The 13,346-nt window shown below is 31.2% G+C and overlaps 2 protein-coding genes across 9 annotated transcripts in view; one reads left to right on the top strand and one right to left on the bottom strand.

The window, feature by feature from the left end:
• Window positions 1–13,346, bottom strand: part of LOC148609162 (uncharacterized) — a 461,126-nt gene that overhangs the window by 169,607 nt on the left and 278,173 nt on the right. The gene's annotated exons all lie outside the window — the stretch shown is intronic.
• The window catches only part of LOC148609169 (uncharacterized), a 67,177-nt gene that overhangs the window by 27,586 nt on the left and 26,245 nt on the right, over window positions 1–13,346 (top strand). The window contains exon 1 of one of the 8 annotated variants that reach the window (XM_088595752.1): window positions 8,641–8,681. The exons of 6 other annotated variants lie outside the window; for them this stretch is intronic. In XM_088595752.1, the coding sequence (XP_088451878.1) occupies window positions 8,656–8,681 (26 nt within the window). In that variant the 5' untranslated portion in view covers window positions 8,641–8,655. Of the gene's footprint in view, window positions 1–8,640; window positions 8,682–11,588; window positions 11,725–13,346 lie in introns of those variants that run through there. One more of the 8 variants, XM_088595750.1, reaches the window with a different exon arrangement.

Raw genomic sequence — 13,346 nt, 5'->3', positions numbered from 1 at the left:
TGTTTTCTTCAATATGTTTTATTGGGATTTTTAATTTGTTTATGTTTTTTCTCGTTTTTCTGTAACTGTTAATTGCCTCATTAGTGGATACTGTTGTTCTTGCTGTCATTCAAAGTTTTTTCACTGGTGCCAGCTTGGGAATTGTGAATATACATAACTACAGTATCATAGGAAGCTAAGGAGAATCCAGTGTATGATACAGAAAAAGAGAAGACAGAAAGTTTGAATTCAGTCATATCCTTATGTTATTTCAATTCTAGATTTTTAATACCCCATTGCTTGATTTCAGATTTCTCTTTTTTATTCAGACTATCTGCCTCGTGTCCTTAAGAACTATCCTCTTGCCAAGCCCCATTGAAGGAGGTGATGGTCATGACATGTGAAAACAATAAAGCATAAACACAGAAAATTAACTCTAGTGACATTATAAATAGGTTAAATAATTACCTCTGCCATGCATCTGTTTAATTGTATGGTATATTATAATGCAGATCTCTTCTTCCCATCAACAGCTACTTGACTGAGCAATAAAACAGATAACCAGGGGAGATAACTCTGTCTTTTCTGACATAACTTACATGCCATTGTCAAGTTAAACTGTTACAGATGTGGCTAGTGAAAGTTTCAATCTATTAACCCCAATTTAACAATGATTATGTCAGTGCTTCTGTAATGAGCATTTTGTTTTCTGAAATAACTGCAGGGGTTTTATATTTTATATTTGATTGTTTCAGCTCAGCTATTGTTATGTAACTGCCTATAGACTACAGAACAATGACATTACACAGTCTGTGGATACATTCAGTTTACTAAAATTTGTAAAACATTAACATATGTTTTCCAAAGAGGTGCATATTTTTGTCTTAGTGGATTCTTGCAGTATGTTTTATTCTTTATTAATGTGTTTGTTGATGTAGTTACTTTTTCCCTACCCCTCCCATTATTGTGCCAGTAGCAGGAATGGAGGTCTGAACTTTCCCCAACCAATTGTTCCTCATCCTAAGAGTACCACAGAGAGTCACTTTGTTTGATGTTAAGGTAATGTCCCTTTAATGACAAGTAAGAGGCTCCATGCAGGGAATTTTGTTTACATTGGTGACTGTAATACTTTTTAATGATGGATATTTGTCTTTGATAACAGGGAAGAATGTTCTCATGGACTATCAAGTGATTAAGCATTTGTTGGCTGACTAAATGCTCTGTTCTTGTCTATGTTACTGTTTATCAGACTTGTGTTAAAACAATGAAGTTTCTTGTTTAGAGTTAGTGTTATTTAATAGCTGTCAATGACTTCAGATGAGTTCCCAGATAGTTTCAGTATTACATCACTGAATAGTTATCCCCTCACTATATCCTACATTAACAAGGTAGAAAAGCAATATTACACAATTTTTTTTTAATTGGAAGAAAAACTGCATTCATATATAACATAACTTCTTTATTTTTTTATATTTTTGTTGTTATATATTCTGGTATGCTATTTTTTTAATCCAAAGGTCAAGGTAGAATAAAGGTGACCTTCTGTGACCTCTGACCATGAATTCCATCTTTTTACCCTCATTTATCAACATTGTTCTTAATTGATGTATGTGTTATAAAGCATTATCCAACACACCATTCTTATAATCAGATTTTATTCTCTTTATCTAGCATACATACTTTCCCAAATCACAAGGTTTCTCCCATAATGCACTACTGCAGCGTACCATGCATAAAAAGGGGTTAATTATAATAGGTTTCCAGCTGTGATGTTGTCTTGTTGTCTGTATTCTTTGTGAAATCATTAGACTAAATGTATACCAGCGAAGATTAATTCTATCCTTTTCTTGATAATTTTGAAGTGTGCCCCTCCTTCTCTTGTTTCTTCTTATCAAGCTCCTGCTTCCATTGTACTGGGTTCTGATGATCATTTTATCAAATAAATAACAATTATTTATAATGGTACACCATGAAGTCACCTTTTAAGAATGTTGATGAAGTTTTTTTTCAAGCTGTGAAGGACTTGGCCACAAAGAATGTATTTTATTTTTAAGAATACTTGTTCAGAAATGTGTGATAAGTGATAACTTTTCTTTTTTCCAAACATCATTAAAACATTGTAGGAAGAATATGGGAAAAAAATCAAGATCTTTGACATGAATGAACATATCCAGATTATTTTACACCTTTTTTCTCACTTTCTTTGCGCTTTATGCTTTTATAACATTCAGTTAAAGTTTAATGTCTAATTGTTAATCTGTTTGTGTAAAACAATTAACCACATTTTTTCTTAGAAACAAAAACATTATTTATGTAACAAAGTTTACTTTAAAAAACCTTGAGAACCATAAAGACAAAATCTTCTCATCAACATTTTAAGCACATCATTTAAAAGGTGTTGAGACCTAAGACATGGATAATTAATAAATTTCATAACATATATTCTTTGATCTGTAATGGACGTAACACTCCTGAGAATTCTGACAATCTAGTTGTAATCAGATAATAATCCTTCAGTGAAAGAAATACAAATAAACATCATTATTGTGTGAAGTTTTATCACCATCTTTCCAGCTATCAACACCTCTTGGTCATGATCTCAGTTGATCTGTAGCTAATCTTGTTTGGGAGGTTGTTACTACATGTGTCTAAGGATTACTAAGATTTTAGTCACCTCTGTTTGCAGTAGTCTGTACTGTATAAGTTGAACAGATGTATTGACTTGAAACTAAAGTTGGCGTCATTTTGACTGTGGTATAAGAAGCTTTTAAATTTTCAGTAAAATATCAACTTTAGATGTGAAACCTGGTCTAGATTTTTGGTCTTTTAGTTGCAATGTTTTTTTTTTTTATTGAATCCATTCAGCTTTGCAGGCAGGAACCAGTTCTCTAGACTTGCCCATATACCACACACTGATATTATTGTGCTTCTCAGAGGTTGCCCTTTATCCTTATAATCACATTCTGACATTGGTTTCAATGTTTTCAGTATATTGTAGAACTACAATAGGACTACTTCAGTCAGCTCTTTTACAACATTCTGACATTGGTTTCAATGTTTTCAGTATATTGTAGAACTACAATAGGACTACTTCTGTTAGCTCTCTTACAACATTTTGACATTGGTTTCAATGTTTTCTGTATATTGTAGAACTACAATAGGACTACTTCTGTTAGCTCTCTTACAACATTCTGACATTGGTTTCAATGTTTTCAGTATATTGTAGAACTACAATAGGACTACTTCTGTTAGCTCTCTTACAACATTTTGACATTGGTTTCAATGTTTTCTGTATATTGTAGAACAGCAATATGACTGCATCTGTCAGCTCTCTTACTACATTCTGACATTGGTTCTAACTCAGTGCGTGTGATATGAATAGTAGCCATGTCAAAGACAAGGTACTTCCATTGTTTCTCACTGTACCATGACAATACAACAGACAGAATATGGGTTATCACCCACCTTATCAGCCCTCATCTACATGCTGATTATTAATTGCCTGGGTTCTGAGTGAATTTTGATGTCAAATTAATTAGGAATCTTGTGTTTGTAAGTTTATGTTGATGTCTACTGTAGATGGATGGATGTTTAATCATTGTGAAGGTTGATAATAGTCCATGGATATTGTCTCTGTCATTAGTGGAGAGGTAAAGGATTCTGGAGTGGAGGGTTCCAGATTTAACTCAACTATTGTCAATTATTGTAACTCAAAATTTTGATTTTTAGACTAAAATATTAACTTGTAGATATAAAAATGAGTATGTTACACTTTCCATAATGTAATATTATTATCATTATGATTACAAACTCATTTTGCCATTTTAAAGCATTGCAATAATAATATTCATACATAGTTAACCATGCATTTTATATGATATGGGATATTTTCTTACACTTTGAAAAAACATTTTAATAAATGGCAGCTGTGTCTTCACTGGATTAACATTGATTTCTCCCTGAGTTACTTGATTGCTAGGTGTATTAAACATCCTAATAAAAAAATGCTAACAATTACAATTTGGCTTCATTTACATTTTCCTAGTTCACAATGTTTACAGTCTCCTGTATTTAACAGTGACAAGTAGGACCCACCCATATAACTCAAAAACAATGGTAAATGTCATAGTCTTACAAAATTTTTTTTCTTTAATTTTTAGCAATTTCATGGTTAAATACAAAATTATAATGAGTAGTTTTGTCTTTTTTGTGGTTAAAATGAATGCATACCACAAAATGACAATATGGAATGCCAGACTAATTTTGAACAATGGGAAACTTTCATGGGAATGTCATTCTGTAATACTATGATATGGTAGTACAAATGTAGCATATCATCATTGTCAGTGATGTAGTCATTCCAGAATGTCACATCTGACATACGGCAACATTCTCTGACTGTTAGAATCATAGATAAGCTCCATTGTAAACAAATGTTTTTGTGCATGGTTTCAGTTTGCTCTTTATGGTTTCTAAATGATACCTAGGATTTTTAAAAGATTTAACAAGAAGGTTGCTTTATGACAGTTATTCCAGAATCCTATAATTGTTTCATAAGCCAGGATATTCTAATTTTGATATGCTTTATATGTTCATAGACCTAAGCGCTAAGTTTATTTTTCCTAGGCTAAGAAATGTCTTCAGAGATGTGATTAAAGTAGTTCTTGTACAGCCAAGATGACATGAAAGGGGTCAATTGTAAAGGTTAAAGTAGCATTACAACTGTTTCAACAATTGTTTTTCTTGTTTTAGTAGATGTAAAAAAATAGGTCAAAAACATGACTGGAGCAAAGGCTAAAGACAACATTACTGGCTAAGTGGCAAGGAACCCCAAAATGTGTTAAAAATCACTCAAATTAGCAGTGAACCTAGTTGAAACATAAAACATGTCTTTCAATCATATTGCTGCTTTCTTCTAGACAATTTCACAAGATAAAATCATATGTCAATATAGCCCCATGTGGAATGGTGCTGACATCATCACTGTTGGGTATTTGTGACATCATCATTTTTTGCCAGGTCAATTTCAGATGTAAATAAAGATTTAATACTGCTGTAGGTTGGTAATGTCAGAATGCATGCTATAGAATATTGAAACAGTATGGTTAAGTGAAAAATTTAGAAAAAAAGTAAAAGTAAAGTTAATTGATGAAAAAAACTGCAGAAAAGATAAGTCTGTCTTATTTCTTTGAGTAAAATTTCACTACTTCTTGCCTCAAAGTGGGTTTTTTTCCCATTACATTAACCATCTCAGGTAGAGTAAGGCATGGGAATGGTGTATCCATCTGCACCATGAGAACTTATATGTTTAGTATGTCATAGTTTGCCTTTCCTCGTTTGTCCCCAACTTGACTTTTTAGGAGCAACTTGGCAGGTGTTTTTAGAAAAGCAGAGGACACTTACCCTACCAGTGCATCTGGTCCATGCTCCCAATTTTTAGTGGAGTCCGAGTTGCTCATTTACTTTCGTTGCTTTGTATGTATTGTTTTGGTTGTTTTATGTTCTTTGTTACGTTTGTCTGTTTTCCATGTCTGGTCTTTGTCCCTGGATTACATTCTTTTGATTTCCACTAGAATCTTGGTTCCCTTGATTACTCTCTCATGGACATTTGTCCTCCTTAAGAATAGACTGAAAAAGGATTAAAAAGAAAAGAGGTACTTATTTGGCAGTTATTTATTTAGCAAAAGATAATTATAGTAAGTCAATTATTGCACTCAAAATATTTTCCCCATGCTTTGCTTGGCATCCTGTACCCCTTGTAACTTTAAATCCCCACCCCAACACCTCCCTTGGTATCTATATTAAAGTATTGTTGTTAACAAACTGGAATGAATGAACACTGAAAACTGCAAGAGAGGTCTGAAGCCATACATCAATATTATACTTAACTGTATTGAAAGTATTGCACTAAGTTAAGTTATCCAAAATTTTCACAGCTTTTCAGAAATGATAGCATCTTTAATATAGTTTTTTTTCTGAATTAAAGTTAGTATTTGATTTAAAGGTCAATATTTCTGTTAGCAAAGTTTATTTTTCAACTAAAATGTTTAGATAAAGATATAATTAGCATGACTTTTCTTGTCACTACTGTAGGATGATCAGGATGATGCTATTGCCCCAGAAACTCTAACATTTTAAGCTAATGACATTGTGGACAGATGAGAGAAGATTTTTGATACAGAACAATCTACTCGGCAATCAGTTAGGTTGTTTATAAAAATTGTCAGTGATTCAGACCTTGTGTTTATTTCACAGAACTTCAAAGACAGGAGCTCGTTTTAACAAAATACCTCAACTCTTTTGATGACCTTCTTATACTTCTTTTGTGATAAATATTAAGTCTTAACTTGAGAGCAAATTTGATCCTGAACATTATATTTGAATAACGTCACCTGTTAGGATAAATTTAGATGAAATTAGGCTAATTTTCAATATCAAACAAGTCTGATTTTTCATGGCACTTTTGTTCTCTTATCTGCAATGGGTAAATAGCTTCAACAGGTGAAATATGCACAATCAGATTTTATGGCGGAGATTTCTCCTATCCAATATCAAAATTTATGGAATGGTTGCATTATTATATGCATTGAAGGTATGAAAAAATGCAATATTTCAAGTTAAGTGCAAAAAACTGGCATCACATCTGGTGACTGTAATTCACCCTTTATTAACCAACAATTACATGAAGACATAAAATTGTTGGAGAAAAATTGAGGAAGGTTAAAGGTTAATGTAACTTGTTTTACTTCACTTATTGTTGCTATTCTCCTAATGTTAATGATAATTGTTGAATACCCTTAAATCATCACAAAGCATAAAATTCAAACGAAATTGAGAAAAAAATTGCCCTTCTTTAACTTGATGAATAGATGCATTAAAATACTTTTTTACTGGGTAGAAATCCTGTGCTTAGCTATCGTTGATGTAAATGAAAGATGTTTAATAAACTTAAGCATTAAATGTGGTCAGAGAAAAAGCAAAGTATGTCAGAATTTAATATAATAAATGGAATTCATATTTGTTTCAAATTTTCATCACTTTGCGGTAGAGTATTATAAAGAAAACATAGAATTTTACTGTTGAGAAAATTTTAAAATTTTACTGTCTGTGAAAACCTGAAGAATTTTAATACTTTCTCCCATGGAACACTTGTTTCTCTGTTCTTCTAGCTCAAATTTATTTATTTTTACTCAGATTTAGACAAATGAACAGATTTGTTTCTCTGTGACTTTTTTGACAGTGTAAACTAGAGTAATACAAAAGATAAACTTGCAACTGTCTGATTTCTGAAGACATGAGACATCTGTTTTAAACACTGGGAAATTGATTTGATTTTTGTACCTTGAGAAAAACTTGCATAATCTCATCATTTTTTGTCTTTGTTTGTTATTTTTATATTTTTGTTCTTGTTGAGAAAATTTGGTTTTGGAGTTAAAAAAGTGGAAGGTGTCATTTTGCTTGACCACTGCAAATAGATGTTATGAGAATACATTGAAGCCACTGTGCTTGAGGAATGTTGATGACTCAGGCAGTTTTGAGATAAAAACCATAAAATAAGCTGATACACATGGATCTGTCTTATTATGATTTTTGATAATATTGTTCAAAAACTAACAAGGAAAAAAAAGAAAGATTTAATGAAAGTCAAGATGCATGCTTCTCAATTATACATGCACTCATTATATAGATTAGTTATTAGTTTATCTACCAGTGACGTAGCTTCGACCAGACTTAAAGACAACATAGAATAAGTATAACTTTATGAAAATACCAAAATTTTGAGCTTAAAGTCTTAAATATCACCATGACAAATATTTTAATCAAAAACATACAGGAAGTTTTGAATTTTTCTATTTTCCAAGGAATTTATTACTAAATTAACAAGCATGACTTTTAATCACTAATCAGATCTTTTAATTCAATTATGAAATTGAATAGTTTCTATGTATTATTGGTAAATTCACTAATGTTTGTAAATTCTAATCCTCAAATCATTTTAGATGTATGTAAATTTTTGACTCACTGATTGTCAAATTGGGGAAACAACATGAGATGGCACCAGGATCATTACGGTGCTAAAAGCACTAAGTGTGTTTTAAGATATACTCAATTAAATGATACATTGTACTTCTATTCTACTAAAATTCTATCATTATGTTAACATCTACTCTATCTTTGTAGTCAAGAGCATGCTAATGCACCATATGACAAAGTTTGTATTACTGAGAATTAGCATCGAATTATGTTGGACATGCCCACATCATTAAAGTCTGACGATAGACATTTCTATTCTACCACAATCACAGTGTGAACATTTACCAATTATTTAATCTCACCACTTCAACAGTTGTCTTGAGAGGGCGCCACCCTTTCCTCCAGTTTGCTACTTGCCAATAATCTTTCAGTCGCCCAAACAGCAATTGTCCAAACAGCTCTTCTCAGAAAAACAAAAGATTAAGCATTAGGTTTAAATATAAACAATTGTAGACTAAAGTAGATAAATGACTTCACTTCACTCAGAATTAAGTGCTTTAATTTTAAATGCCACTTATATCATTGTTAATAACATAAGATCACATTGTTGCATTCTTTCAAGAGTAATTTCCCCTGAGTGGACACTTCATCTTATCTTTTTGATATTATTTTCTTACTCATCATGTTCTGACCAGTTTTACTATGGGAATGCACAAACAAATAAAGGAGTAAGTTATTCATTTCTTCAAATTGCTTTCTTACTATAACCTTTTTTTATGAAGAAATATATTTATATATAGACATTTTGTTGTAATTATTTATTGAAAAATGATGTTTTTACAGCTATTTTCTATCTGTAAATTTCACTTAAATGTAGTTGTAAATTATAATAGAGAATAAAATTTTTATCATTATCTTCTACACCACTTTTTACTATTACTATTGTAGTGACTATATAAGGATAAGAAGCGCACCTTAATATGCTTTCAATTGCTGAAATTTGACAATGGATATCCAAGTATCGTAAGCATGGTCAAATTAATTAGTCCTAGAAAAACAATTGTTATAAAGGGTGGACATGGAGCCTATCATGCATTGTCAATAGTACATGTACTTGTTTAAGTGACACTTTATAGATAAACAGTCTGTATGAGTGTTGCACTAATGAACTTTCTGTTGTGTCATAAATACAAACATTTAAAGTTTTCTATTAACCTATAACATTTAAGGCAATGCTGTTGATCTCATGTCTTATTTTACATGGAGCAGTTTTGAAATGGTTTATTTGCACAGTTGCTGGTAACGTGACTTGGGATACCTGTAGTGCAAGGGCAAAGATTTTGAAGTGTGTGTGTGTGTGTGGGGGGGGTATTTACAGAGGGTTTTTCAGAAAAAGGGGGTCCAAGCTACCATTATCTGCAACTGTGATGAGACCATTTCAGAAGGGGCCACAGCATCTATTTAAAATAACAAAATAAGACTTGCAGCATGGTTTTCATTGAGGTGTTAGTTGATATCATTATTTTGAAAGTAAGCTGCAAGTTTTTGCAGTTTATGAACATTTGTTGCACAAATAGGATACTGGTGTGGGAAGAAAAACGGAAAACAAACAAAGTTACAATCAAAATAAGATGGTCAGAATACATTCTTTCTCTAGTTTAATCCTCACCATCTGTCATTACTTACAATTTATACCCCCCTTTTCTTTGTTCTCATCATTAAGTTGAAATATAACTTCCAGTTCACATATTCTCTTAATTGTGAGATAATATAGAATGATTCTGGTTTTAATAATCAAAGTTTTGTTTTCGCTATAGAATTTTGATGGTAACTCATTAACAGTTATGATATTGTTTCTACTCTAGAATGGTGTTAATTATTATGAGGGGTTGAGTTGCACCCTCTCTATAGTTCTATAGTCATTAGCTTGCCTGCTTTAATATTTTCCTTTGTAGTTTAATTTTATGACATGTAGCAGCTTAAACAGTCTAATCCTCCCTCTCTTCCCAAAACATAATGTTCCAGTATTTGTACTCTTGTAGTACTCTTCTTGGCCTTCATTTACTTTAGGGGCTCAAGATTTCCCAAGTTTACTTTAGGGGACCCTCCCCATAAATCTAATGTCTTAGTGTAGTGTAGAGAACTGACAATATATTCGGAACGAAACATCAGTAATATTGTACACTGTGATTGATTCAGTGCAAAGGTAGAAATGCCACAAATGCCTGATTATGAGATGATGTATAAAAAGGATTACAATCTATTTGTAACTTTTTGTGATGTGTAGGCTTTACAGTTCTGTTTTGGAGAACACTGATCAAGTAATGGAAGAAAACCTTAGAATGGGAATTTTTTTCCAGTTGTCTCCCTTTTTTATATTTTATTTTATATTGTTTCATTATTTATTCACTCAGTACTCTCCACATATAAGTATTTTATAAAACAAGATAAAACGTGTATGTTTCAGTACAGTAATTGTTAATTATTCTGATGAGGAATACTCAAACTCCATTAAAGGGAGACAACTAAGACAAAGGCAATGACAGAAATATTTTCCTTGAAACATTGCATTGTTTTTTAGGGTAGCATGAAACAATCCCCCCCTGCCCGATTTCTTATATTTCTACTTTCATACAATTCAGTAAAGTTTTGACACCAATTGATCACCAATAATTGATGTATATGAAATCATTGAGGAGTCATGTCATATTTGTTCCTGATTCAGTGTAGAGGAATGGATCTGTAATCATAGTTGGAAAAAAAGGACAAATAAATAATTAGTTTGGAGCTACAATCAATCTTCTTCTGACATCATAGATTTGTTCCATGCCCTGAGGTGTGTTTCGTGATTGTTCATTTAGCGGGTATTCTAGTTGTTATAGGTGTTGTAATATTTACTTGTAGTACATAAACTTCTTGTAAAAAAATGTTCACTTTGATACTGTTAACACTTCAGGGAAAGTTGTACCGTTAGATTTACTGCTATTTTTGGTTACTTTATGTTTGTTTTTTTTCTCACAGATTAAAAAAGTTTTAAGCAGTTAAGATTGTAAAGTGATAGTTAGCAATGACACTTGTCACTTTATACTTATAAAATTAAATTTTCATAACTAATTATAGATATGAAGTAGACACAATACTTTCCCATACACTAACATTATTTCCTACTCATCTTGTTTTAAAGAAGAATGTTCTGCTGCTCTTATATAAATCATTTTGAGCTATTTAACCCTGTTACATCTGCCTTGCTATGCTTAATGATTGAATTTAGCAGAAAATTGTAGCCCATAAAATTCTAAGTGGTTCTATAATTTCTTTGTGGTTTCTTTTGACAAAGTAAAACTTCTAGAAGGGTAAGAAGGGTCATTTGAATCTTCTTTAAATCTATTTTACTATAGGAAATATAATTTCTATTTTGTTTTTGTAGAGTTATAACAGGAACACATACAAGATACGAAGATATCTTTTTTCTGATATGTTTGTCTGTGTTGTTACTGATTACATCAGTTTAATTGCCCCTCAAGGGGCCTCTTCAGATTTTTAACTGTATGTAAACAAAAGAAGCTGAGAGCAGTCTTCTCCATCACTCAACCTGTCGAAGGCTCTGATTGGCTGACATCTTGGGAGGGGGCTTTGTCTTAAAACACAATACACATTCTCATCTACACTTTTGTCTTTATGCTAATATCAGAGGGAGAAGCAAAATTTCTATAGTTTTTCGAAGTTTAAGTTAAGGGACAAAATGCTTGATATTTACCATGGAAACATCAGGTAGGAACTTTAAAAAAAATTAAGATTGTATTCTTTTTATATAGAATATTTTATCTGTATTGGTTTTTTATTCAAGATATATCAATTGGAAAACAAGCATTTTGTAACTTTAAATAACTATAGTGCAACAGTTGGTAATCTGATTGGGAAGGATTTTTTTATAAATATTTTTTTTTCTCAAAAGCATTCTTCAATTAAATCTAATTTGGTGTCACATGCATTATATTTAATTTGTGTCGTTATATTTTATTTTCTTTATAAATTAAAAATAATAGAATTTAATTTTATTTAGAGATGTATTTAAGAAATTTTACCTAATGGACATAATTGAAGCAATTTACACTACCGGTACATGTGCTGATTTTCTTAAGAGTGTGTTCTGTATTATTACATTATATATATGTTCTTGTATAATAAGGACCTTTTATATTATAGAGATGAACATTTAGAGTACATTGCTTTTCATTGAACATAATTTATGACATCATCATATAGCGATTCACATGATGTAATAATTAATACAAAATAGAACTTGGTGCATATAAATATCAAAGAAATTACTGACTAAGTTGAAAGCTGTAGAAAATCTTTATTCTCCATAACAAACATGTGCTAACCCTTTTTGTCTTGTTTTGTTCTGAAAATTTGATTATAATAAAAATTACCACCGTAATTATGGCCTTTGTGATGAAGTTGTTATATACTGTTTTGCATTATTAGAGGATGTTAATGTGTTCTTATACTATTTTCTTCTTTATGTCGTTAATTACGATCCCTCTTACCCGGTTATCACTTCAAAACCCATAGACTTCTTCACAGAGAAATAAAGTACGAATAAAATCTAAGTACTTTATGAATAGAGTAAACTAAAAATTATCTTTCTCTCTCTTTATACTTTATTATGATACAAGTGGAAAGAAATCTGAAGTTACGCCAATTCATTGATTAAAGGACCAACTTTTCTTACTTGTGAGGTGCTAAATAGCTGATTTTCAGCACTATTTAGTATAGGCTTAGCTCAATTAGCTTCATCAACAAGTTATTTCTAAGGAGTCTTGTAGAAATATACTTAGTCTGCACTGTTGGTATGTTGAAGAGTTGAATCCTCTTAATTTTAAAATTTTAAAATTTACTTGTAGTTTAAAACCTGTTATACTAATTAATTGATATATAAATATGGTCACAAAGAGGTACAATATCCATTAACATTAAATAATTACAACAAGAGGGCTGAATAAAAAATGTACAATGGTAAGTCCTTATATTAATATAACAATGTAGTACATGTATATACTGTCACTCTATATGCTTGTCAATAGCTTGTTGTTTTACTGAAGTTCTTGACATCCAGGGATATCTGTACTTTTTATTTAATTATAAATATTTTCCCACATCTAAGATCTGGAGTTCAAAAGTAAAATCATAAAGATAAAAATTTGTCATCAAAATTTTTTAAAGTATATCAAAGTTAGTTTAAGTAGAAAAAATCACAGCAAAAGACTTCTTCAGTTCAATTATATAAAAGTCACTCCACACAGATTTCCATGATAAGAGATAAATGTGCTGAAATGCTGCAGATGGAAATTTTAAAGATAAAAAATTTTCATTGGCTGATAATAACT

Source organism: Perna viridis, chromosome 8 (assembly GCF_037379345.1).
Source record: "Perna viridis isolate PV_CMFRI_1.1 ecotype Kerala chromosome 8, ASM3737934v1, whole genome shotgun sequence".
Taxonomy (NCBI): Eukaryota; Metazoa; Mollusca; class Bivalvia; order Mytilida; family Mytilidae; genus Perna; species Perna viridis.
This window is presented reverse-complemented; position numbering and strand designations above follow the sequence as displayed.